We start from the raw sequence: 27959 nt of genomic DNA on the forward strand, positions 1-27959 counted from the left end.
ATAATAATAAGTGTCTGGGGGGGGGGTGATAGGCAGTCACCGAGGTACGTTGTTGAGTAGAGTGACAGCCGCCGGGAAGAAGCTGTTCCTGGACCTGCTGGTTCGGCAACGGAGAGACCTGTAGCGCCTCCCGGATGGTAGGAGGGTAAACAGTCCATGGTTGGGGTGAGAGCAGTCCATGGTTGGGTTTAGTCTGTTTAAAAGTATGTTCCTGGAGGTTTCTTAGTCTTTTTATGTGGGCGAGGGGAAGGGGGAAACCGTTTCCCAGTCACTTCCTGGTCGGGGTGCATCTATTCTCCGAGTCGCATCTTCTGGATTGGCGAGGCCTTTCCTGCCGGAGACCAGCCAGAGCTTCAGCGGTGGCGAAGCACTGGATTCCATCACGGAGTGGGCGATGCCTAACCGGGGATCGCCTTGTTGAGGCTTCGGAGTGTTGGGCCTGCCGACTTTAACACCGTGGAGCTGTGGTCTGCGGAGCGTCCAGCTGCGGGCGGCGCTGACTTTAACATCGCAGAGCCTGAGATCTTTGCAGAGGATCGCCAGTGTTGGAGCTCCGTCCAGCTCGGCCTGTGGACTTCGGGAGCCGCATTCTCCGGTAGGAAGTGGCCAATTCGGAAACTCCAAGCCGCTGAGAGTGTTCTCCGTTCCGAGGCAGGAGTTCCATCATCCCAGCGAGAGGGCCTGAAACATCGGGCCGCCGTAGCCACGGGTCAACAAAGGGGAAGAGGACTGAACTTTAATGCCTTCCCTCACAGTGGGAAACGTTGATTCTGCTGTGTGAGGATGTTCATGTTAAATTCTATCGTGTATTGTGTTATTTTTATTTGTATGGCTGTATAATTCAAATCTCACTGTACCAATTGGTGCATGTGACAATAAATGTCTCTTGAACTCTTGAGTCTACTCCGACATTCAATCATGGCTGATCTAATCTCATTTTCCTGCCTTCTCCCCATAACCCTTGACACCCATTCTAATCAAGAATGTGTCTATCTTTGGCTTAAAAATATCCACTGACTTGGCCTCCACAGCCCTCTGTGGCAATGAGTTCCACAGAATAACTACCCTCTGACTAAAGAAGTTCCTCCTCACTTCCTTTCTAAAAGAGCGTCCTTTAATTCTGAATCTGAAATGTTACCTATCCATGTAATTCAGAGATGCTCCCTGACTCACTCCAGCACTCTGGATTCTATGCAATATTCCAGGATCAAGTTCCTTGAGTCTTCATTTGGTTTTCTTTGCTTTGTAGTCCTTGGCAATAAAATAAATATATACAAAAGGCTCCCAACTCATATTTAAGTATTATGAACATAACAACACCAATAATGCACATGTTTAACAACTGTGAATTAAAGTGGGAACATATGTGGGAAGAAGGATAACCTCGTTAAATGAGTAAATAACAAAAATAAAACTGCATAAACTAATAATCTGCGATAAAAACAAGAAACTAAACATCTAGAGGAAATCAGGCAGCATATGTGAAAATAAAGAGAATTAGCCTTATTTTTTAACAAATGTGGGTTTTTTTAGATTATACATACCTGAAAGGCTAACTTAGTTTCGCTTGCCACAGATACTGTGTGTTTCCAGCAATTAAAACTGCAACTTTATTCTTTCAATGGGCGTGTCCAAATAAATGGCAGCATCAAACTGTGCCAAATTGATTGGAGGATTCAAATTTAAAAGGGATGCTCTTTGTGACAGCAAAATACAAACTTTGACGCTTCACACTTCAGTCACCCTCGGCTGGAGAAGTTCCTGTCGGCCCATGTACATTTAATACGATAGTGAATGCATCGATACACTCACTACCCGACAGCACAGTACAGCCTGCGGAAGGGGAGGGGGATATAGTCAGCAAATATGGCCAGGGTTTAAGTCTCAAAGTTAGTTGCTGTTTCTGTTTCAGCTCCTCAAGTCCCTGTAACCTGACCCTGGATGGCGGTGATCAGTGCCTGGTGGTGTGGCTCCTCGATGTCCAGTGCCTGCAGCTCCAGGGCAGTGGTTATATGGAGCCTCCAGGTCGTCGCTTCTCCAGCCCCGGCTCCAAACACTTTGCTCCCCACAATTGCTACAGTTGGGTCACAATGCGCTTGCGCGTCTCTTCGCCCACAGCCACATCAGCCGGACTCCGACTGCCGGGCCGGCCCGGGGATACTAAAACTCCGCTCTAGTATCTTTGCTTTAAACCAGAGAAAGAAAAGTTCACTATGTGTGTCTTTCCAATCTGGAAAGAGTGCAGAGTAGATTTAAGTCTGAAGAAGGGTCTCGACCCGAAACGCCACCCATTCCTTCTCCCCACTTAACTCTGCCTGTCCCGCTGAGTTACTCCAGCATTTTGTGTCTAAGAATTAAGGGGAAGTTGCCAGGACTTCATAAGTGATATACACACACGCACACATGCAAACACAAAAACAAAATATAATAGTGACCAATATTCACCAATCTCCGAAATGCCGTATCTTACACAGAGTACTTAATTGTTAAAAATGCTTTAAAAGCGGATCAGCAAATTATTTCACATCATATTTTTGTTTTTGTGTGTCAAGGAGAGATAAATGAATAATTTAATTGAATATTTTTTTTATTAGCCAAGTGTGTATACATACAAGGAATTTGCCTTGATGTTTTGCTCGCAAGGATAACATGATGTAGACAATTAAAAATAAAACATAATTTAATCATGTGAAGAATAAAATAAAATACCAGAGCAAAAGGAGGCTCCAGACTTTTGGCTGTTGAGTAGAGCTACTGCTCATGGAAAAAAAAGCTGTTTTTCATGTCTGGCTGTGGTGGCTTTGACAGTCTCCCATTGCCTCCCAGAGGGAAGTGTTTATGGCCAGGGTGAGAGGGGTCAGAGATGATATTACCCGCTCGCTTCCTGGACCTTGCAGTGTACAGTTCGTCAATGGGGGGGAAGGTTGCAGCCAACAATCTTCTCAGCTGATCGAATGATGCGCTGCAGCCTCCGGATGTCGTGCTTGGTGGCTGAGCCAAACCAGACCGTGATGGAGAAGGTGAGGACAGACTCTATGATGGCCGTATAGAATTGGACCATCATTGCCTGTGGCAGATTATGTTTTCTCAGCTGCCGCAGGAAGAAGATCCTTTGGTGTGCCTTTTTGACTGTGGAATTGGTGGCCTCCTATTTTAGGTTTCAGGAGATTATGGTTCCAAGGTACTCAAATTACTCCACAGATGTGACTTTGGTGTTGTTGATGGTGGAGTAACGCAGCGGGTCAGGCAGCATTTCTGGAGAGAAGGAATGGGTGACGTTTCGGGTCATGACCCTTCTTCAGACACTCTGCCAGCTCTCTCAAACCTTTTCCAATTCTTGGCACTGTTTCCCTCAGCGCAAGACTGTAAATAGGAACAGAACTGACAAAGTTTGGGCCTTTTTAAGAATGACATTCAGAAAAAAAGTAGACCATTGCTATCAAGCTGGAAAGAGTGCAGATAGGATTTAAGGGGTGTTGCCATGACATGAGGGTCTGAGCTATAGGGAGAGGTTGAGCAGGCTAGGATTCTATTCCTTGAGGATGGCACAGGAGGATGAGGAGTGATATTATAGAGGTGTATCAGATCATGAGGGGAACAGGTAGGGTGACAATAAATTGAATTGTATTGTATTGTAGATGCAGGGCCGGCCTTAGGAGGTGCGGGGCCCAATTGGGACCAATTTTGGTGAGCCCCAGGTTCCCAGCCAAGGTCTGTAGTTTCATAGAAATATAAATAAAGTCTATTAAGGACTTTATATCTCTATGGTAGAATGGAAAGTAATCAAAATGTGCGCTTAAAAAGAGCATGCGAATTAATGGACCAAACGGATCTAAGCTACATTTTAATATAAAATTGCATACATGTAAGCCTACAAGTAACAAACAAAATGTGTAGATCACCTCTGAAAAGGCATAGTTACAATACAACTTGTTTTAGTAACTGAAATGAAAAAAAAAGCAATTTAATTAAATAGATCCTGGAAAACCAATTGGTGAAAAACCAGTCCAGGCATTACATTTTGGGCTTTAGCCCCATCCTACCCTTTGGGCTTCTACCCCATCCTAACTTAGTTGTGTATGTTAGTTGTCTGTGCGTTATGTGTGTGTAGGAGGGAGGGAGAGATGGGAGAGAAGGGAGGAAAGACGGGAGGGAGGGAAGTAGAGAAAGGAGGGAGGGAAGGAGAGAAAGAAGAGATGGAGTGAATGAGAGAAGGGAAAAGAGAGAGGAAGGGGGGAGGGAAGGGGAGAAGGAGAGAAGGGAGGAAGAGGGCCGGCGGTGGGAGCGAATGCCGGGGTCCGGGCGGACGGGTATGAGCTGAGGCCGATGTTTGTAAACGTTGCTCCAACCCCTGGCCCGGCCCTCTGTGTATTGTTCACTGCGTCTCCCCGGGGAGAGAAAGGGGTGGATCCGGCGCTGTGTGCGTGAAGCACGGCGACTGGAGGGGCGGGAGCGCTGCCGTGAGTGAACAACCCACCTCCCCTTCTCCCCCTTCTCCATTCCCCCTCACACCCCCCTCCCCGTCTACCCCTTTCTTCCCCCTCCACCCTTCTACTCTCTCTCCGCCCCTCTCTCCCCCCTCCACCCGGGGTAGATCTACCCGAGCCGAGAGTAGATTACTCTGACGCGGGGCCCCCTTACTCACGGGGCCCAATTGGGAGCAATCGGTCCAATCGGCTTACGGCCGGCCCTGGGTAGATGTACAGAGTATTTTATCCGGAGTAGGGGGATCAAGAACTAGAGGACATAGGTTTAAGGTGAGAGGGGAACGATTTAATAAGAACCTGAGGGGCAACTTTTTCACACAGACAGTAGTGGGTATATGGAACGAGCTGCCAGACGAGGTAGTTGAGGCAGGTACTATCACAACATTTACATTTGGACAGGTACATGAATAGGGTAGATTTAGAGGGATATGGGCAAAACATAGGTGGGACTAGTTAGATGTGGCATCTTGGTCAGCATGGGCAAGTTGGGCCAAAGGGCCTGTTTCTATGTGTATGACTCTAATTAATTAATCTAACTGGAGTTGCTAAGCTGGATGGAAAAGTGGTGGCAGGTAAAATTTATACATTGCTTTTACTTACTTTTTTTAAATTAATTTCTGCCACTTAAATGTGTTTGAGGGAATTTGTCATTTAAAAAAAAAGATTCTTAATGATTTATAACAAACAGTACAAAAGCCTTTGAGAGCAGTGAGTTATTTAAAGGTGACCAGGATGGTCTGGGGCATTACCTCATGATTCATCATCCTAGGCGTTCTGGCTTGTGGATGGCTCTGCCTCATGGGACAGCCACGGCAGCGAAGCCTGGAGAACAATTAAACCCATGGGGCATTAGACCCACTTACCCGGCAGGGGAGAATCGGTGGTCACGATGGCCGCTCTCCCAGGACGTGTCCATCCCATTGCACTTTGGGTGTGCTGACGCCTGGGATGTCCCCAAATGCGGGATTCTCTACTGCAAGATTTGGTGGCGCAGCGGTGGAGTTGCTGCCTTACCGCACCTGCAGAGCCGGAGACCGGGTTCGATTCCGACCATGGGTGCTGACTGTAAGGAGTTTGTACGTTCTCCACGTCACCAACGTGGGTTTCCTTCCACACTCCAAAGACATACAGATATGTAGATAAATTGGCTTAATAAATGTAAATATTGTCCTCGAGTATGCGTAGGATAGTGTTACTATGTAGGGATCGCTGGTCAGCGCGGACTCGGTGGGCCGAAGGGCCTGTTTCTGCGCTGTATCTCTAAACTAAACTAAACAAAAGCTTGAATGCATGCTGGGAATAGCAGGTTGGATAGGACATGGTCTAGTTACGGGATTATAAGAAATAGTCGCAGAATGGTGGCTGCAGAAAAACATATTGGGAGAGGAATGGCATGATCAATGAATTAAAAATATTCAAAATCCTCTCCTCATTTACAACCTTCATGAGAGCTTGCAATTTCACCTGGATATTACTGCACACAGAAGCCTCTGATCTGCCCGTGCTGTTCTGTGCATTGCCCATTTCTCAAGTGGTGGCAAAGCATTACATCTTCTTCCCGCTAAAATTGGAAATCTCTTCCTAAAACATTTTTTAATCTTTGCCTCTCTTTTACACTGTTAATAACCCATTTTGCAAAGTAGGATTGCATTCTTCAAACCCATTTTTATTTTGTTTTTCATTCAGATCTGTTGTGTTGCTGCAAGTAAGAATTTCATTGTTCCATTTCGGGACACATGACAATAAAACACTCTTAACAATCTTGAATCCCACAACAGTACTTTTACTTTGATGACATGAACAATCTCGCTCTGCTTTCTCACAGTTTCATCATTGGCACCTGTGCCTTACACAGCCCAGCCCCACTTTATGGATCTTTATTTTCTAACTTCCTCTGCCTTCTAATTTTCTTTCCTCATTTGAGATCCTCAGAGATGAAAATGCTGGGAGCGTTCAGCAAATTGGATAGAATCTGTGGAAAGGGAAAATAACATTTTGGGTCCAATATTGGCAATGTTCTCATATCCAGCTCCTCCCCATCTCCGCTGCAACTTAAAACCAACGTTTCCAGTTATGTCAAATATGACTTGAAACATTCACTCTATTATCTGTTACAAAATGCAGCCTGATCTGTTTAGACAATTTTCTGTTTCTTTTTTAGATTTCCAGCATTTGCAGATTTTAGTCTTAGCTCTTTTTAAATCTAAATTTTATTAGTTATCTATGTTATGACATCGGATGGAAGCTGCATACCAAATCTCGTTGCGCTTATGTGCAATGACAATAAAATATATTATTATTAACATTATTAATCATAGGCACATAATTTTAAAAGTAGTGCTAGTGCTGCTATGCAAATGCAAATTGAAGTTTTTGTTTTATTTATTAAACCCACTCTAATCTCGAGCCTTGGACAAAAAAAGAAACATATGATAGAGGAAAATGAGGCTACATTTACCTCAGGAATCCTGCAATGTAATTGAGATAATTCAGACAGGAAGTTATTCCACCAATAATACAATTCAATCTGATGCTGCAGATAGATACCTGGAGTAACTCAGCAGGTTGCTCTGGCAGCATCTCTGGAGAGAATGAATACGTGATGTTTTGGGTCGAGACCCTTCTTCAGACTCAGAATTGATGACTCTCTGGATCTTGAGCTACCTCCAAGACCTTGCCTGTCGATAAAAAAAAACAAGAAAATCGCAGATATCGGAAAGCTGAAGTGAAATCAGTAACTGCTAGAAATAGACAATAAATCAGGCAGCATTTGTGAAGAGAGACCAATGTTAATATTACATATTATCAGAGTAAAATAATTCAAATAAAATGTTTCTTTCACCACAGTTGTTGCCAAACCTACTGAGTACTTCCACTACTTTCAGTTTTTGTTACGGAATGTTCATACTAATGAGTTAAAATGCAGTACTTGGTTCAAACTTGAATGTTCGATTCTTTTGTTCAGTTCAATTAATATTTATCGCATGAAGGAGCAATGTTGATTGCTGCATAGTTCTTGGTTTCTTTAAATGACACCTTCCTATTACTGTGCCGGCATTGATAGAAATCAGGCCTATTCCAAGATGATGATGTTTAACCAAACAACGAGCAGAGGAATCAATCCGAGCAATCGTGTGCACACTGCCATCCATGACCATCAATGTTTTTGTCAAGAAACTGTAAAAGAGTTGTATGGATCATGAAACCTGTTCCTTGTAATTTTGTATGCACTGTTACAAACAATACCTCAAACTAGTCTCCTGATGAAGAATAACTAAGCTGATGAAATACTCTGAATTCCAAAGGTAATTAAATAAAATGCCCAAGTAGCATTCTAACATTAGACTGCACATTATTTAATCCTGAATCAGTGAATACCACAAATGACATTTCCAGGGCCTCAACAGTTTTGGGACTATATCACTCAATAGATTATTTGATCTGTCATACTTATTCTACTCTCAATCTCGTTTCATCCAGGTCCTTTGTAGTGTTAATGAAACTGCATTAACTAGATTTGAGAAGAGTGGTGTCCAGGAGTGCAGGCAGATTGTGTTTTTAATCATGTCATACAAGAAGCTTTTAATTTTGAATTCATCTTTAATTCTGCAGTTATAATGTAAAGACATTTGACATTACGGAATTCTCATTGGCAGCAAAGATCCTATAGCAGAGCAAGATGGGTTACTCTCACGCAAAAGTGTAGTACGTTCATGGGCGGATTCATGGGCGATTTTATGACTCATTTTAGCAACCTGCCCCCGCCATCTTGTTCCGCCATCTTGCTCCGCCCTCTTGCTTCCGGCCAAAGATTGGATCCGCAGCGAGGAGAAGGAGTGCGCGGCCCGGGGCAGCGGGGAGAGGGAGTGTGGGGTCCGGGGCAGCGGGGAGAGGGAGTGTGGGGTCCGGGGAGAGGGAGTGTGGGGCCCGGGGCAGCGGGGAGAGGGAGTGTGGGGTCCGGGGCAGCGGGGAGAGGGAGTGTGGGGCCCGGGGCAGCGGGGAGAGGGAGTGTGGGGTCCGGGGCAGCGGGGAGAGGGAGTGTGGGGTCCGGGGAGAGGGAGTGTGGGGCCCGGGGAGAGGGAGTGTGGGGCCCGGGGCAGCGGGGAGAGGGAGTGTGGGGTCCGGGGAGAGGGAGTGTGGGGCCCGGGGCAGCGGGGAGAGGGAGTGTGGGGTCCGGGGAGAGGGAGTGTGGGGCCCGGGGCAGCGGGGAGAGGGAGTGTGGGGTCCGGGGAGAGGGAGTGTGGGGCCCAGGGCAGCGGGGAGAGGGAGTGTGGGGCCCGGGGCAGCGGGGAGAGGGAGTGTGGGGCCCGGGGGAGAGGGAGTGTGGGGTCGGGGAGAGGGAGTGTGGGGCAGCGGAGAGAGGGGCATAGGAGGGGGGGAGACATTGTAGTGAGGGGGCAGGCGAGGGAGTGCCGGGGGGGGGGGGGGGGGGGGGGGGGGTGGGGGGGGGGGATAAGGCCTAGTGTGTGTGAAGTTGCGGGGAGGTTTACAATGTTTCTTATTTACAATGTTTCTTATTTAATGTCCCTTGTCTAGTCTGAAATAAAGTTCATTATTGGATCAGAAGAAATATAATTGTGTGTGTTATATGATTATATACATTTATATAATTTTCATGTATGTGTGTTTATAAACATTTTATTCTTTAACAAGAATTAACAGAATTATGAACTAACAGAATTATGAATCTAACTCTATATCACGCACAAAAAGTTCCCCCGCAATGTCAATCACCCTGCTAGTCGGGTCGGTTCCGGCTACTACAAAATCAACTCAAACACTGCTTGTGAGCCATTTAAAAAGAAATGATTTAAAAAACATTAAAAAAGACAATTACCAGAATCAAATTTTATTCTTGACAAGAAGTATGAACTGACAGATTTATGAATCTAACCCACACAAACTGTTGCCCCGCAACATTGATTACACTGCGAGTCGGGTCGGGTCAGGTAGGCTCAGGTTACTAAAATGGGCATGGACGTACTACACGTCAGCCCATTGCATTTCGCAGGAGTAGCATATCTTGCTCCGCTATAAGATCTTTGATTGGCAGTATGAATATATTAGCAAATATAACAGTCAGAGTCAGACAAAAGTGTTTTCATATTGCCGTCTTGAAATGTCCATGTATTTTTACAATTAAAGGGCGTGTCCCACTGCGGCGACCTAATCCGCGAGTTTAGATGAGTTTGCCCTCGATTCAAACTCGCAGCATGGTCGACACGAGGTCCTAGGAGGTCCTATGAGGTCACAGGAACTCTCCTCCATGCCCGAGGGAAGTTCCCGAATACTCGTGGTCTCAGCTAGGTCGCGGAAAAATTTTCAGCATGTTGAAATATTTTCCTTGAGTAAAATTTGGTCGGCATGGTTCTTTTTAACTCGTAGTGCAGTGAAGTGTGGTCGCTATTTAGTTACAGACAGTCGAGGGCAGCCGTAGGCAATTCCCTTCGCTGACCGGGCATTTTGATTGGTTCATTGTAGTTTTCTGGGCCAAGGAAAACTGACCGGTAGGTAAAATGCCCGCTAAACTTTATTATACTTCTTAAAAGTGTCCCCACTACTTCTCCCCCCTTCTCTCCCCTTGGCACTTCAAGTCTACTCCACCATTCCATCATGGCTTACATATCTTTCTCTCTCAACCCCATTCTCCTGCTTTCTCCCCAAAACCCTTGACATTGTTACTAATCAAGAATCTGTCAATCTCCACCTTAAAAATACCCAATGACTTGGCCTCCACAGCCATCTGTGGCAATGAATTCCACATTCACCATCTTCTGGCTAAAGAAATTCCTCCTCATCTCCTCACTAAAGGTATGTCTTTTTACTCTGAATATAGGAAACAGTGCCTGGTTCCAGGGTCTCTGGGAGCCCTCAGGTCCTAGACTCTCACAGTAGTGGAAAAATCCTCACCACATCCACTCTATCCTGGCCTTTCACTATTGGGCAAGTTTCACTGAAGTCGTCGCCCCTACTCACCACTCATCCTTCTAAGGTCCCATTGTCCTTGTGATCAAAACTGGATTCCTGAAGCAGATACTCTATTCTGAGCTCTATAACAGGGCCAGGGAGTACTGGTTGCGCAGAGCAAACCAGTAACGGACAAGTTCAAAGCCTCCTTGGAAAAGTGCGACAATGCTACCAAATTGAAACGAAAAAGGAGCATTTGAGAAGGCATTTGTCAATGCAGCCAGAAACCCACCCCTGCTCCATTGAGAAGTTCCTGCCCCACATGCAGTTGAGATTGCAGCTCTCCCATTGATCTCATCAACCACCACTGGAATGAACACAAATCATTCTGAGAGAAAAATTCAGAAAAATGATGGGCTGTACCCAAAGGTGAATTGTTCAATCGCTAGTGGCCTTGCTCCAAACTTGGAACAGTTTTTGTTAACTGCTAATGGAGCCTGCTCAGCAGAATTTGTGGGTCTTCTTGCCCCAGGTCCTCACATCTTCTTAGTTTATTCTTGTGATTAGTGGTAAAGAAGGCACATGGTATGTTTTCTTTCTTTGGTCAGGCATTGAGTCCCAGAGTCAGGAATTCACAACGCAGCTTTATAGGAAGATAGACATAAAAAGCTGGAGTAACTCAGCAGGACAGGCAGCATCTCTGGAGAGAAGGAATGGATGACATTTCGGGTCGAGACCCTTCTTCAGCTTGATAGGACTTTGAATAGGCCACACATGGAGTATTTGGCATTCAATTATGGTCGCTCATTACTGGTAGGACGTGGAAGGTTTGAAAAGGGTTATCAGAATGATGCCTTGATTAGGGGGTTTTAGCTTGGACAGATTTGGATAGTTTTTGCTGGATTGTTTTCTCTGGAAGGTGTAGAGAGCCCTGATAGAAGTATGTAAAATTATGAGAGTCATAGACAAGGTAGACAGTCAGAACCTTTTGCCCAGGATGGACAATACTAGAGGGGCAAGGTTTAAAGGAGATATGTCGAGCAAGTATTTTACATAGAGGGCTGTGAGTGCCTTGAACATGCTGCCGGGGGGGGGGGGGGGGGGGGGGGGGGGGTTAGTTTAGAGATACAGTGCAGAAACGGGCCCTTCGGCTCACCAAGTCCGTGCTGCCCCAGCGATTCCCATACGCTTACACTATCCTACACAGAGCAGGGACAATTTACACTTATACAAAGCCAATTAATCTATAAACCTCTATCTCTTTGAGGAAACCAGTGATCCAGGAGGAAACCCACGCAGGTCACGGGGAGAATGGACAAACAAGCACCCGTAGTCAGGATTGAACCCGGGTCTCTGGCGCTGTAAGGCAGCAACTCTATCACTGTCCCATCGTGTCGACGAGGGCGTGAGGCATACATCAGACTTTTGGATAGACATATAGATGTGCAGGGAATCGAGTGATATAAATTATGTGCAGGCAGATGATAGTTTGTTGTGGAATCATGTTCGGTACAGACATTGTGGGCCGAAGGGCCATTCTTTCGCTGGATTGTTCTATGTTCAATAATATTTCTGACAAACTCACTCCTTAGCATCAGCACATCAGATATAATTACAGTAGCTGCTTCTCCACATAATTTATTGAGCAGATCAAAGGGATGAGTAATCTTTTCATGGCTCTCAGCCTTTGGCAGAAAATAGTTTCTTTTTTGCTGTTTTCATGAAGCTGCTGACACAGCAATTTATTTGTATGGAAAGTGCTTGTTTGCTTTTCCTCATGAGTTTGTATAAATTAAAAAAGTCATGAATTTGGTGGTGAATCAAAATAGTTATATGTACTTTTAGGAGACTGATTTTTAACTCAAAATGGGTTTCAAGCTGGGAAGGACACAGAAAAATCCTAAAACTCTCACATTTTTCAGGCCCAGGGTATTTTAACGCCAGGCTTAATTTCTGGAACACTGGGAAGACAGTGCCGAGTGCCAACTGAAAGGGGAAATGGAGCAGCTTTGGCCCAGTGCAGCACAGTAGCACAGTACAGTAGCAGTAAAGGTGCAGCACAATAGCACAGTACAGTAGCAGTAAAGGTGCAGCACAGTAGCACAGCGGTAATGTTGCTGCCTTACAGCGCCAGAGACCTGGGTTCGCCCCTGACAATGGGTAGTCTGAAGATGGATCTCAACCAAAAACGTCACCTATTCCTTCTATCCAGAGATGTTGCCTGACCTGCTGAGTTACTCCAGCATTTTGTGTTTATCTTCGGTATAAACCAGCATCTGCAGTTCCCTCCTTCCAACGCATCCTGACTACGGGTGCTGTCTGTACGGAATTTGTACGTTCTCCCCGTGACCATGTGGGTTTTCTCCAGGTGCCACGGTTTCCTCCCACATTCCAAAGACGTGCAGGTTTGTGGGTTAATTGGCTTCGGTAAGTTGTCCCTAACTTGCCGGATAGAACTAGTGTATGATTAGACTTTAGTTGTTAGATGTTAGTTTTTAGACTTTAGAGATAGAGTTTGGATGCTGGCCCTTCAGCCCACCGAGACTGCACTGACCAGCAATCACCCTGTTCTCTAGCACTATCCTACACACAAGGGACAATTTACAATTTCTACTCCTCATGTCCCCACTGTGCAAAACATTTGAATTTCCGGAGAGTCTCTTCATCATCTCACCAGCTCCAAACTTGATCGAGCTGGGTAAGAAAGCACCAGCAACCTCTTCACTCAGGGCCATGGGAAAAACATTACTGGGGCTTTTGATACGATAGGACTCTCAATTAGTATTTTATCAGCCATGATCATCGCACAGCACCCTCGCCAGCAGATGTCAGTCATTCTGACTTTTTTTTTAGTATGTCCAAATGTATGTGTTAATGTCTCTCGGTATGTTTTTATGTGGGGGTGGTGGGGGGGGAAACTGTGGTGGGGGAAGTGTGTTCCATCTGTCCCGACGTTGGAGATTCAATCATCCCGATGAGAGGGCCGTCCGTAGCGGCGACTGGGGAGGGTCAAGGCCCCAAACACGGGTGAACAAAAGGTGGAAGACTGACTGAACATTATTGCCTTCCATCACAATGATCACTGTGGTGGATGTTTATGTTAAGTTCTATCGTTTATGTTAAGTATAGGAGCAGGGAGGTTCTACTGCAATTGTACAGGGTCTTGGTGAGACCACACCTGGAGTATTGCGTACAGTTTTGGTCTCCTAATCTGAGGAAGGACATTCTTGCCGTAGAGGAAGTACAGAGAAGGTTCACCAGACTGATTCCTGGGATGTCAGGACTTTCATATGAAGAAAGACTGGATAGACTCGGCTTGTACTCACTAGAATTTAGAAGATTGAGGGGGGATCTTATAGAAACTTACAGAATTCTAAAGGGGTTGGACAGGCTAGATGCAGGAAGATTGTTCCCGATGTTGGGGAAGTCCAGAACAAGGGGTCACAGCTTAAGGATAAGGGGGAAATCCTTTAGGACCGAGATGAGAAAAACATTTTTCACACAGAGAGTTGTGAATCTCTGGAATTCTCTGCCACAGAAGGTAGTTGAGGCCAGTTCATTGGCTATATTTAAGAGGGAGTTCGATGTGGCCCTTGTGGCTAAAGGGATCAGGGGGTATGGATACAGGATATTGAGTTGGATGATCAGCCATGACCATATTGAATGGCGGGGCAGGCTCGAAGGGCCGAATGGCCTACTCCTGCACCTATTTTCTCTGTTTCTATGTCTATGTTCTTTTTAATTGTACTGTGTTCTTTTATTTGTATGGCTGCATGGTAACTCAAATATCACTGTACCTTAATTGGTGCATGTGACAATAAATGTGAATCTGAATCTAAATGGCGGTGCTGGCTCGAAAGGCCGAATGGCCTACTCCTGCACCTATTGTCTATTGTCAATATCAGCTTCCAACCTGAGTCCAGCAGACATGTTCTTGTCAAAATCAACAGCATTACAATCAACAGGAACAAAAAGGGTTTTGCGACTGCTTCAGTTTAAACGACCAACCAGCCGGTTCAACTCTCACAAAGTGAGGAAAATGCACTTCCCCACACATGCCCTTGGGAATTTGATATTATTGACAAATATATTCTTAATTCAAACATAGGTATATCCATTTGTATATATTTTTCTACTCCTGTCAAGGTTCCTGTATATGTAGATTATTCCTAAATTAAGGATTCCTGGTGCTGTGGAAATGTTATGATGTTACTGCTGCTGTTGCAGGCTTTGGTCACCTGGTGGCGCTGCAATGCAAGTTTCCCTGTTTTTATCTCAGCTCCAGTGACTTAAGATGAAAGAAATAGGAACAAGAATAAACCCAGTTTTGCGGATGATACGAAAATAGGTAGAGGGGCAGGTAGTATAGTGAAAGCAGGTACTCTGCAGAAGGATTTAGACTGGTTGGGCGAGTAGTCAGATAAGTGGCAGTACACTATATTCCACTGGCAGATGGAATATAGTGTAGCAAAGTGTGGAGTCATGCATTTTGGCATTTTGGAATAGACAATAGACAGTATACAATAGACAATAGGTGCAGGAATAGGCCATTCGGCCCTTCGAGCCAGCACTGCCATTCAGATTCAGATTCAGATTCAATCTTTATTGTCATTGTGCAGTGTACAGTACAGAGACAACTAAATGCAGTTAGCATCTCCCCAGAAGAGCAAACATAGAATAATGGAACTGTAAAATATATATATGTACATACAGTAGCAATAGTGCAATTTTTCTGGGGGAAGGAGTGGCCGGGGGGGGGGGGGGGGGGGGGGGGGGGTGACTGGCAATCACCAAGGTGCAGAGTTAAGTTGTGTAACAGCCGCAGGGAAGAAGCTGTTCCTGAACCTGCTGGTCCAGCAACGGAGAGACCTGTAGCGCCTCCCGGATGGTAGGAGGGTAAACAGTCTGTGGCTGGGGTGAGAGCAGTCCTTGACGATGCTGAGCGCCCTTCGCAGACATCGCTTGCTCTGGACAGACTCAATGGAGGGGAGTGAGGAACCGGTGATGCGTTGGGCAATTTTCACCACCATCTGCAGCTCTTTCCGGTCGGAGACAGAGCAGTTGCCATACCATACTGTGATACAGTTGGTAAGGATGTTCTCGATGGTGCAGCGGTAGATGTTCACCAGAATCTGAGGAGACAGATGGACCTTCTTCAATCTCCTCAGGAAGAAGAGACGCTGGTGAGCCTTCTTGACCAGTGTTGAGGTATTGTGGGTCCAAGAGAGGTCATCAGAGATGTTGACCCCCAGAAACCTGAAGCTGGAAACACGTTCCACCTCCGTCCCGTTGATGTGGATGGGGGTGTGCGTGCCACCCCTAGACCTTCTGCAGTCCACAATGAGCTCCTTGGTCTTCTTGGAGTTAAGGGCCAGGTTGTTGTCAGCGCACCATGCTGCTAGGAGCTGGATCTCCTCCCTATAGGCCGACTCATCGTTGTTGCTGATGAGGCCAATCACCGTTGTATCATCTGCATACTTGATGATGGTGTTAGTACCATGTACAGGTGTGCAGTCGTAGGTGAAGAGGGAGTAGAGGAGGGGGCTCAGCACACAGCCCTGTGGAACGCCGGTGTTCAGGGTGAGGGTTGAAGAGGTGTGGTTGTCTGACCTAACAGACTGTTAGTCTGTTAGTTAGAAAGTCCAGTATCCAGTTGCAGAGGGAGGGGTCGATGCCCAGGTCGCTGAGTTTGGTGATCAGTTTTGAGGGGATCATGTGATCATGGCTGATCATCCACATTCAGTACCCCATTCCTGCTTTCTCACCTTATCCCTATCTATCCAACTCGTTCTTGAAAGCATCCAGAGAATTGGCCTCTACTGCCTTCTGAGGCGAAGAATTCCACAGATTCACAACTCTCTGGGTGAAAAGGGTTTTTCCTCATCTCCGTTCTAAATGGTTTACCCCTTATTCTTAAACTGTGGTCCCTGGTACTGGATTCCCCCAACACCGGGAACATGTTTCCTGCCTCTAGCGTGTCCAATCCCTTAATAATCATATGTTTCAATAAGATAACCTCTCATCCTTCTAAATTCTAGAGTATACAAGCCCAGCCGTTCCATTCTATCAACATATGACAGTCCCTCCATCCCGGGAATTTACCTCGTGAACCTACGCTGCACTCCCTCAATAGCAAGAATGTCCTTCCTCAAATTTGGTGACCAAAACTGCACACTATACTCCAGGTGTGGTCTCACTAGTGCCCTGTACAACTGCAGAAGGATCTCTTTGCTCCTATACTCCTCTTGTTATGAAGGCCAACATACCATTAGCTTTCTTCACTGCCTACTATACCTGCATGCTTACTTTCAGTGAGTGATGAACAAGGACCCCCCAGATCTCTTTGTACTTCCCCTTTTCCCAACCTGACACCATTCAGATAATCTGCCTTCCTGTTTTTGTCACATTTATCCACATTAATCTGCATCTGCCATGCATTCGCCCACTCACCCAACCTGTCCAAGTCACCCTGCATCTTCATAGCATCCTCCTCACAGTTCACACTGCCACCCAGCTTTGTGTCATCTGCAAATTTGCTAAGGCGTAGATTATTTTTTAAATGGGGAGAGAATCCAGAAATCAAAGGTGCAAAGTGCTGGTGCACGATTCCCAAAAAGCTAATCTGCAAGATGAATTAGAAGTAAAGAAAGCAAACTCAATGCCAGCATTTATTCCAAGAGGGCTTGTATACAAAAACAGGGATGTAATGTTGAGGCTCTATAATGAGCTGGTCAGGCCTCATTTAAATTATTGTGAGCAATTTTGCGCACCATTTCTGAGGAAGGCTGGCTTTGGAGAGGGTCCAGAGGTTTACAAGAATGATCCCAGGAATGAGTAGGTTAACCTACGATGAGCATTTGATGGCACTGGGACTGTACTCGTTGGAGTTTAGAAGAATGAGGTGGGACCGCATTGAAATGTACATAATAGTGAAATGTTTGGATAGTGGATGTGGAGAGAATGTTTCCACTAGTGGGAGAGTCTAGGATTAAAGGTTATAGCTTTAGAATTAAAAGACGTTCTTTTAGGAAGGAGATGAGGAGAAATTTCTTTAGTCAGAGGATGGTGAATCTGTGGAATTATTTGCAAGAGAAGGCTGTGGAGGCAAAGTCAGTGGATATATCTAAGGCAGAGATAGATAGATTCTTGACTAGTACGGGTGCCAGAGGTTATGGAGAATGGGGTTAGGGAGAGATGAGCCATGATTGAATGGCGGAGTAGACTTGATGGGCTGAATGGCCTAATTTTACTCTTATCAAGGAGATTACAAAATGTCATGGTCACCGCCAGGTCCATCATGGGTATTAATCTCTCCACCATCGAAGTGGTGTACAGGAGGTGGTGCCTCAAACAGGCAGCTAACATCATCAAGAACCCATCATCGAGAGCCCAAGAATCAAGAACTCATGCCAACCTGGCCTCATTCACATTTCACTCTGCTGTTAGGAAGAATATATTGAAGTCTGGACAGCATGACCTTCAGTTTTACGAACAGCTTCTTCACAACAACCATCAGGCTCTTGAACACTACAATCACTAACTAAACTAGAAATGCACAAGGATTTCATGGTGCATGATTAGGCCATTTGGCCCTTTGAGCCAGCACCGGCATTCAATATGATCATGGCTGATCATCCAAAATCAGTACCCCGTTCCTGCTTTCTCCCCATATCCCTTGATTCTGTTAGCCCTTAGAGCTAAATCTAATTCTCTCTTGATTACATCGCAGGTTTTCTGCATACATATCAAGATCAAGATACATTTATTTGTCACATGTGCCAGTTGGCACAGTGAAATGTGTGATCACCATACAATAAAAATAAAGAACACAACACACGATAGAGTTCAACATAAAACATCCCCACACAACAGAATCAAACATTTCCCACTGTGACGGAAGGCACCAAAGTCAGTCATCTTCCTCTAAAGTTCGCCCATGGTGAGGGCCACCGGAGCCCTCCGCAGTTGCCGCTACAGGGCAGCCCACCGCTCAGGACCGCTCGCCGGGATGTTGGAATTCCGACATCGGAACGGGAGGCCACCCTCAGCAGCTTGGGCGGAGATTCACGCTGGTGGCCCTCAGCAAAGGGCCCCAGGGACTCCTCGATGTCGGTCAGCGATGCCCGCATCGGGAGCTCCGCGTACCACGGCCCCGCGATGTTGATGCTGCAGGCCCAACGCTCCGGAGCTCCAAACGGCGATCCAGGTATGTATCGCCCGCTCCGCGGTGAATCTAGCGCCGCGCCGCCGCTGCCGAAGCTCTGGTCTGGTCTCCGGTAGGAAAGGCCGCTCCGATCCAGTTGGTAGGCTGCGAGGAGGGGGGTGAGGACGCGACACGGATAAATAGTCGCATCCTCGCCAGGAAGTGGCTGGGAAACAGTTTCTCCCTTACCCTCCCCCACATAGAAAAGCCAAAGAATCCCCAAAACAAACTGTTTAGACAAACTAAAATAAAAAAAGATAGAAAAAAACGGACAGACTGCAGGCAGAGGCGCCTTCAATGCAGCGCCCCTCATGCAGGAAATGGAGGGATATAGATCACGTGCAGGCAAAGGACATTCCTTTAACCTGACATCATGTTCGTCATGGACATTGTGGGCCGAAGTGCCAGTTTTGCTGTGTACTTTCCTATGTTCCATGTATCACTATCCAGCAGTAGCCCATGGTCTTCATCATTAACAATGGAAATTATCACAATCAATTTTAATGCATGAATAACTCTTCATTCTTCTTATTTGGACTCCTTCCCTCTGTTCTTCCTCACGCGCAGCCTACTCTATCTGTCTTTTTCTGACGATACTCTGGGTTGTTCTTTCCATCAGTTTTGAGCCTGTTCTATCCACCTCTCTCCCAATCCTCTAACTTGGTTCTATTTTATCCCTCTCCTTGGCTGGCCTGTAACCCTCATCTTCCTATCCACCGTTACCCATTGCTTGAACCAATATATGCCTCCCTACATTCTCCAATCCTCCTTTATCTTCTCCCCAGTTGCTTCTAACCGCATCTACCCTCCTTATTCTGTAATTTTCTTTTCCCCGGTGGCCCCACTTTACAATAGTGGTCTTTGTCCTGACTCACTAATTCTAGACGTCAATCAACGATGAAAGGAAATTAACCATAGATTATTTATGTGTATGCAATGCTATACCGCTGTTAATTCTTCCTGAGCTCCCAATGAACTGTTAATTCAGGACAATGTTCTGAGAAAAGACACAAAAAGCTGGAGTAGCTCAGCGGGGCAGGCAGCATCTCTGGAGAGAAGGAATGGGTCGAGACCCTTCTTCAGACTGGTTCTGAGAATCAGTTTTAATTCAGTGCAGTTCTACAGAAGGGCGAGATCCTCAGTTTTACATACATTTCCATGTCAATATTTGTAATGATAATAATTCGGGCAGTTAAATGTATTTTTATCAACACAGCAAGTTTATAATAATCACACCAACACACTAATACAACAATCTGCTGCAGTAGCAAGCAGAAGCAGCTGAATGACATGCAATGAAACACAAATCACAAAATTCCAGTCTCCTTTCTTTTGAAGGACACAACATGTATTGCAACACTCAACTTTAAAGAACCTAATTTTGTCTCAACATTATACTCCAATATAGTCACGTGCATTATTTTTAAGGTAAAAATGTTGAATATTCACAAACAACAACTTCTCACTTTGTAAATTTGTATTTCTGCTTGAGGGAGAGAGTCAGTAGTTTCCTGACTTTAAGAATGTACTTCTTGATTGGAGAACCATTATCACAGTGTGCATGCGTTTAATGGATACATTTGTGTTTATTTCCCACTGTTAAAACTTTCCAAGCTTGGTAAAAAAAATTACCATCCAAATCAGGAACTGCATTGTCAATGTGTGGGAATTTCAGCCTCTGGAGGGATTCAAGGGCCATTTAATTGGAAAGATGAAGATAATCAAACAGATAATACATCTTAGGGCAAGTGGTTTTGGTTTCGTCACTTTTTGGCACATATTGACAGAATCAAGTACAGTACTTTATATTGTTACATTCAGGGGAAAACACCTTTTTGTTTCAAACTTCAGAAGAATATTTTCCACTAAAATCAGAATTGCCATTCTCTCCACCAGTGGCACTTGTCGCCTGTTTGAATTTTCAGTCTTTGTGTTGCCGCTTATGCATCAAATATTTTTATTGGAGGAAATTAATCCTGTTTTGCGCGGTACACCTTTTAATCACGCCCGTGTTCTACCTTTTGCTAAAGTACTTCAGAATACTGTTGGATTTTGGAGAGTTTTGAGGGTGTCTTGCCCCTGTGCTGGATTTGACTTTCTTGCCTCGTTTAGCAACATGTACCTTCAACACTGTCCTCTGTCGCTTCCAGTCTGTCAGCAGTTCTTTCTGAAGTTCAGCAGGTAATTCTGAAAACACCTTGACATCCACATTGGTGGGGAATGGCTGGGTATTTTGATCGGTGGGTGCATCAGGACCTTTCTTAGCAGATTGTAAAGCTTCACCTGGAGAATGAAGGTCTGGCACATTGGTTGACGTATCATTAAGGGCACACACTGGGTTCCAAGATTGACTGATCTCTAACTGGGTTCCAAGATTGACTGATGTCCTTTTGGAAAAATCCGCACCAGGACCATTAATTGCACTAAAAATGGCTGGATTGCTCTCAGGGTCTGGGGTTGCCAAATATTTCCTCTGATCCTCTGTTGGTGACCTGAAGGTAAAATTGCTTTTACAAAGTGCTTTCTCAATACCCGGAATGTGGGATCTGTGATAATTCATCTGTTCCTGTGAAGTGCTGGCATCTGTTATAATTTCCTTCTGGATATTAATTGGGAGTTCTTTAAATACATCAAAGTCAATCTCAGGAGGTAGATTAGTATTTGATAATTTCTGAGTTGGATCAATAGCAATGGCATCTTCTGTATTCACGGAAGCAGACTCCAGGTGATTTTCAGTCTTTTTCAGTGGACTTGCAGTGTCTGCTAAATCAACATCATCAGACCCTTTCCTTTGACTGAGAAGTTGTCTACTTGCTTTTACCTTTGGACTTGTGTCTAATTTTCCAGGTGATTTCTGTGTTAAATAGAATCCAATTGATCCTCTGAGAGGAGAAGACATTGTGGACTGAATAAGATTAGAAAAACAAACATTCAAAAGGCTTATGAAGAACTGACATTTGGTGTCCACCATCTTTTGAAAAAGCTTCATTAGGATATCAACCAGTGGAGTCACAAGTTCACAGGCACCTAGTGAATAAAAGAGAGGTAAAAAACTGTTGGGAAGAGTGTCATTATTAATAGAATACATCATCTGTTCCAATTCCCCTACTTCCACACACATAACCTACTACTTTTACAGATTCATTCTTTCATGAAGGAAATGTTTAAATGAATACTTCCTCATTCAACTCCCACCTCTACAGTCTTCGACTGTAAAACATCAGATACTGGAAATGTAAAATAAAAATACCCATTTCTGGTAACACTCAGCAGGTTCGGCAGCACCTTAATAAAAGGAAACACGTACACGTTTTTGATCATTGTCATCACTTTAAGTGTCAACGCTGCTTCTCTTTCCACGGATTTGGCTAGACCTGCTCAGTGTTCCCAGCTTCCTCGGTTTTTATTCCCTCCCTCTAACCCTGGACAACCAATCTTTTCTGATAAAATATTCCTGTCGGAGTAATGAAGGCGCTGCCACATCCGGCATTAAATTTGTCTTGGCTCAGACCCATTCCCGTCATTTGTTTTTGTGTTTTCTTGCTGGTTTCTGCTTTCTGTGGCTGAGGGCGTTGATAGACTCTAGCCTCAGGCACAGTTCCAATGCTGGAAGTCTATTTGAGATCAGAATCACAATAAGGTCCAGGTTAACCTGAGGTTTAGTGAGCGATTACCATCTATTGAACCCTGTTGAACCATGGGTGTGTAGCTGTCAAATCAGGATTAAAAGGCACTCCCCTGAATCACAGAAATCCTGGCATTACTCTTCAGGATTTCACATGATGAATGGTGACATTTACCGCAGAATTGCAGCAGCCTTTGAACTGCAGCATTGCAAGGAGCACTCAGCAGAAGAGAAAAACAGGGAGATGTGTAAAAATCTAGAATTTGGTTGACATTTTAACATGAAATTCATAGATATGAAATCACATCTCAGCTTATTAAAAAGAGATATTAATAAAGTGATGAGCTGCAATTAATTGGTTTAAAAATCCAGCATGGAACAGGCCCTTCGGTCCACCGAATACGTGCCAACCATCGATCATTCATTCACACAAAATGTTATTCCACTCCCTGCACATTCGGGGCAATTTACAGGGTCCAATTAACTTACAATATCTTGGATGTCTTTGGGATGTGGGAGGAAACCAGAACACCCAGAGAGAACACATGCATCACTGGGAGAACCTGCAAACTCCACACAGACAGCATGTGAGGTCAGGATCGAACCTGGGTCTCTGGTGCCGTGAGTCAACAGCTCTACCAGCTGCGCCATTGTGCTGCCCTTCACTTCTCCCCTACGTCCCACTTTTGTTCCAAATACGAGGGGGCAACCTATTTTACTGGAGTGATGTGGAAACGATATGGAATTATACTGTAATGATATGAAAAAATATTTAGATTTGTTATACAATCGGATGACCAAAAAAAAATTCAATTTAATAATCACATGCATAAGATTTTAAGAGACGGAAACATTGTGAAGGAAAGGGATGTCACGAAGAAAATGGAATACCCATAGAGGGAACATGTTTCATGGTATTAATCCCAAACTTACACCTGAAAAGAAACCCAGTGTTAAAATGTCAATCCAACATCCCAATAATTTAATTTGAACAGACCTGAATTAAAAATGCTGATTAATCAATATAAACAATCTGAGACAATGATTTCCTTCGCTCCATAGATGCTGCCTCACCCGATGAGTTTCTCCAGAATTTCTGTCTACCAATGAAAACATAAATCTGATCTACAAAATACTAAAATATTGCAAGAAAATACCTCAGTCTCCCCCTGAGAATATCTAGAACAGGTGAATCAAAAATGCTGTCTGCTATTCAGTAAAATAAGTTGCTCTCCATTATTTAGAACAAAAGAGAGAAGTCGTTAGAAGATTTGAGCTTAGAGATACAGCAAGGAGCAAGAAGGAAACTCTCTCACTTTAAGCAGGACTGGGAAATGGCAAGGGGAATTTAGTGTACAATCTCCTGGGCACACCTATAAAGCTGCAGCAATAGAAGTTGGACGGTCATGTTGTAGTTGTATAAGATGTTGGTGAGACCACATTTAGAATATTGTGTTCAGTTCTGGGCACCATGTTATAGGAAAGATATCGTCAAACTTGAAAGGTTTGTAGGTTCAAGGTGAAGGGGAAAAGATTTAATAGGAATCTGAGGGGTAACTTTTTCACACTAAGGGTAGTGGGTGTATGGAACAGGCTGCCAGATGAGGTAGTTAAGGCTGGGACCAGTTTAAGAAACAGTTAGACAAGTACATGAACAGGACAAGTTTGGAGAGATATGGACTAAGAGCAGGCAGGTGGGACGAGTGTCGCTGGGACATGTTGGCCGGTGCGGGCAAGTTTCCACACTGGAAACATTAAATATTCTCTAACTCTTTCAATTGAAGCACAATCAGGGGGGCGAGAGAATGGAAGGTTACCTTCCCTCCTTGTACCGCAGGAGCAGGATTGGAGGGTATGCAAGAATGCCCCATCCATTCCCCACACATCACTGTGGGCCTTTGAGGGAAGGAGAAAGGATAATAGCATTTTCCATAATTCATGCACCATTTGCCATGATTAGAGGGTTTCCGCTGCAACGAGTGTTTGGATAAACTTGGATAGTTTTCTCTTGAATGTCGGAGGTTGAGGGGAGAAGATAGAAGTATATAAAATTATGAAAGTGTTTAAGAGGCTATTAGACAGGCACATCAAAGTATGGGGGAATAGAGGGATATTGACACGGAATGGTACCATTTGGCGCCGCCATTTCAGCGTCGCTGTTTCGGTGCCTCCGTTTTGGAGGCGCCGATCTTTTGCCATTTTAATATATTTACTCCAAAAATAATCTTGCTCGAAACATGAAGCAAGGTAAACAGGTATCGCTTTTATACACAGTGTGTGTGTGTGTATAAAAGCGATAGGAAGCTCTCACTCCCATTCTACAAACAAGCCTCCCTGCTCCAGCACTGGGAAAACAGCAGAGACTGACAACTTTTACCAAACTGCAGGCTTCCCTCAAAACTCTTCGAAACTGACTGACCTCGCTCACCGCACCAAGCAAATGTCAGAAATGCGACAGTCGTTTCGGCACCGCTGTTTCGGTGACAAGCATTAACTATGTGCGGTGCCAAAACGGAGGCGTCGAAAAGGCGGCGCAGGAACGGCAGCGCGAAAAGTACCCGACCCATATGGACAATGTACAGTGCAAACATTGTGGGCCAAAGGGCCTGTTCCTGTGCTGTTATATGTTCTATCTGACAAAAATAGGGTAAGAAGACTTAAACCTTCCCTGTCTGTGGACCAGTATTCACTTCAATTGTCAGGCTATTATCATCACAGACTTCACGACCTCCACAATTCACTGTTGCACCGAACACCACAGCCCCACCCGGCTCAGACCTGCCCCCGCAAAGAATGGGTCGCCCTGAACCGGCTCGTACAGGGGTCGGCCGGTTCAACACCAACATGCATCGCTGGGGGCTGCGTTCATCAGCAGCATGCGTGTATGGAGCAGACCAGCAAACAGTGCAGCACGTCTTTTTCGACTGCGCTGTCCTCCGCCCCCCTGGTGGAGGGGTAGACCTCACGGCCCTCGACAACAGCACATTGAAGCGCCTGGAGATCAAACGATAACACCTGCACCCTTCTACCACAAGAGGGAGCCTGGGAGCCCTATAAGCTCTAGGTGCCCTACACATGTGAATGCATCAGTACTACTAATGCATTTCTAGAACACACACCTCAGTAATGTATCAGTACTGTTAATACATTTCACATCATTAACTCCCTTTATCCATTCTTCCCCTAACGTGACAAAACATTCATTATAATAAGATGAAATTCTTTACTCAAATGGCACAAAGTATGTGACAAGGACATTAGGGACACATAGAATACAGCTGAAACAAATTGGAATCACCGGCCTAGATTGCCTGAGAAATGCCAGCAGGTCAGCAAGGAAATGTCAGTATGTCCCTACACAATTTGACTGCCAGTAAAATAAAGATTTGCACAAGAGCAGGGATGTACAGGTGTCCCACATTGCTGGAGGCTCCGTACAGAGAATTTCACAGTACTGTATCTTGACACAAGAAACATAGAAAATAGGTGCAGGAGGAGGCCATTCAGCCCTTCAAGCCAGCACCGCCATTCATTGTGATCATGGTTGATCGTCCCCTATCAATAACCCATGCCTGCCTTCTCCCCATATCCCTTGACTTCACTAGCCCCTAGAGCTCTATCTAACTCTCTCTTAAATCCATCCAGTGACTTGGCCTCCACTGCCCTCTGTGGCAGGGAATTCCATAAATTCACAACTCTCTGGGTGAAAAAGTTTTTTCTCACCTCAGTCTTAAATGACCTCCCCTTTATTCTAAGACCGTGGCCCCTGGTTCTGGACTCGCCCAACATTGGGAACATTTTTCCTGCATCTAGCTTGTCCAGTCCTTTTATAATTTTATATCATTCTATAAGATCCCCCTCATCCTTCTAAACTCCAGTGAATACAAGCCTAGTCTTTTCAATCTTTCCTCATATGACAGTCCCGCCATCCCAGGGATCAATCTCGTGAACCTACGCTGCACTGCCTCAATCACAATGATGTCCTTCCTCAAATTAGGCCAAAACTGTACACAATACTCCAGATGTGGTCTCACCAGAGCCCTATACAACTGCAGAAGAACCTCTTTACTCCTACACTGAAATACTCTTGTTATGAAGGACAACATTCCATTAGCTTTCTTCACGGCCTGCTGTACCTGTAAGCCAACTTTCAGTGACCAGTGTACAAGGACGCCCAGGTCTCGCTGCACCTCCCCCTTACCTAACCTAACCCCATTGAGATAATAATCTGCCCCCTTGTTTTTGCCGCCAAAGTGGATAGCCTCACATTTATCTATATTATACTGCATCTGCCACCCATCTGCCCACTCACTCAACCTGTCCAGGTCATCCTGCAACCTCCTAACATCCTCTTCACAGCTCACACTGCCACCCGGCTTTGTGTCACCCACAAACTTGCTAGTGTTGCTCCTAATTCCCTCTTCCAAATCATTAATATATATGGTAAACAGTTGCAGCCCAAGAGTCAAGAGTGTTTAATTGCCAAGTGTACCGACAACGGAACAGTGAAGTTCTCACTTGCAGCAGCGTAACAGGCCTGTAAACACAGCACTCATGGATAACATAGGAAACAAAAAACAAGCAATAAATTAAAAACCCAATATTAGTGCAAAAAGCACAAAGTCATTAATGCAACTGAGATGTTTAAGAAAGAACTGCAGATGCTGGAAAAATCGAAGGTAGACAAAACTGCTGGAGAAATTCAGCGGGTGAGGCAGCATCTATAGAGCAAAGGTATAGGCCACATTTCGGGTCGAGACCCTTCTTCAGACAATGCAACTAAGATAGTTCAATGAAGGGTCTCGACACAAAACATCACCCATTTCTTCTCTCCAGAGATGCTGCCTGTCCCTCTGAGTTACTCCAGCATTTTGTGTCTGTCTTCGGTGTAATACAGCATCTGCAGTTCTTTCCTACACATAGTTTAGTATTTTGTAGTGCTCAGGATCCTGATAGATGTTGGGAAGATGCTCTTCTTGAACCTGGAGGGTCACGATTTTCAGACTTCTTTATCTTCTTCCAGATGGTAGAAGGGATATGAAAAAAGGAGAGAATGTGGCCAGGGTGGCTGTGGGTCCTTGATGATGTTGGCTGCCTTTTTGAGGCAAAGGCTCCTGTAGATCCATTCGATAATGGGGAGGCCATGATGGACCAGGCTGTGTCCACCACATTTTGTAATCTGCTTCATTCCTGGGCGTTTGTGTTGCTGAAGCAGTCAATATGCTCTCTACCATACACCATAGTTCAACAGTGTTCATCGACATTCGGAATCTCCTCAACCTTCTGGGAAGTAGAAGTGTTGATGGGCTTTCTGACTAATTACTCTGAATAATGTTGAATCTCTCTTGACAGCCAGCTATGCTGAGTTCTTGGCTACGCTGACTCACAGAGTTTATTCCTGCTAACACTTGGATGGAGTTTGTCTGTCGCATGATGGGTTTTACTTCTGAAAGGCCCTGAGGCGCCTCGCCAATAAAATCGGAACATCTTCTGCAGGGGCAGTGTTGCCTGCACAAGGTGAATGCAGGCTTCATGGTGCAAATTTTAGACCATGTGTTTGTACGTGATTGCACATCATGGAGTTGGAACATATAGCATAGGAACAGGTCATATGTCTATCTCATCTAATCCTATCAAAATGACCCTTCATTTTATCTTCTGACATTTGATTCCCTAGATTCCCCTGACATCTATTTATCTACATTATTATCCTACAATAATTTACATGCTTCCACAA

General features: G+C 44.9%; 2 protein-coding genes and 1 non-coding gene across 8 annotated transcripts in view; 1 reads left to right on the top strand and 2 right to left on the bottom strand.

The window, feature by feature from the left end:
- c1h18orf54 (chromosome 1 C18orf54 homolog) overlaps window positions 1–2079 on the bottom strand; it is a 30635-nt gene extending 28556 nt beyond the window's left edge. For all 4 annotated transcript variants that reach the window (XM_033033380.1, XM_033033389.1, XM_033033370.1 and 1 more), the window contains exon 1: window positions 1545–2079. The gene's annotated coding sequence lies outside the window, so the exon portion shown is untranslated. The remainder of the gene's footprint in view (window positions 1–1544) is intronic.
- A 3263-nt stretch (window positions 2080–5342) lies between these two features.
- Window positions 5343–5506, top strand: LOC116983713. The gene has a single exon (XR_004414791.1). It is a non-coding gene; the product is annotated as a U1 spliceosomal RNA (small nuclear RNA).
- Window positions 5507–19785: 14279 nt separating this feature from the next.
- The window catches only part of poli (DNA polymerase iota), a 52427-nt gene continuing 44253 nt past the window's right edge, over window positions 19786–27959 (bottom strand). For 2 of the 3 annotated variants that reach the window (XM_033033416.1, XM_033033400.1), the window contains one exon: window positions 19786–21624. In XM_033033416.1, coding sequence (XP_032889307.1) covers window positions 20612–21624 — 1013 coding nt within the window. In that variant the 3' untranslated portion in view covers window positions 19786–20611. The remainder of the gene's footprint in view (window positions 21625–27959) is intronic. The other variant, XM_033033409.1, reaches the window with a different exon arrangement.

This window comes from Amblyraja radiata, chromosome 1 (assembly GCF_010909765.2).
Source record: "Amblyraja radiata isolate CabotCenter1 chromosome 1, sAmbRad1.1.pri, whole genome shotgun sequence".
Lineage (NCBI taxonomy): Eukaryota > Metazoa > Chordata > Chondrichthyes > Rajiformes > Rajidae > Amblyraja > Amblyraja radiata.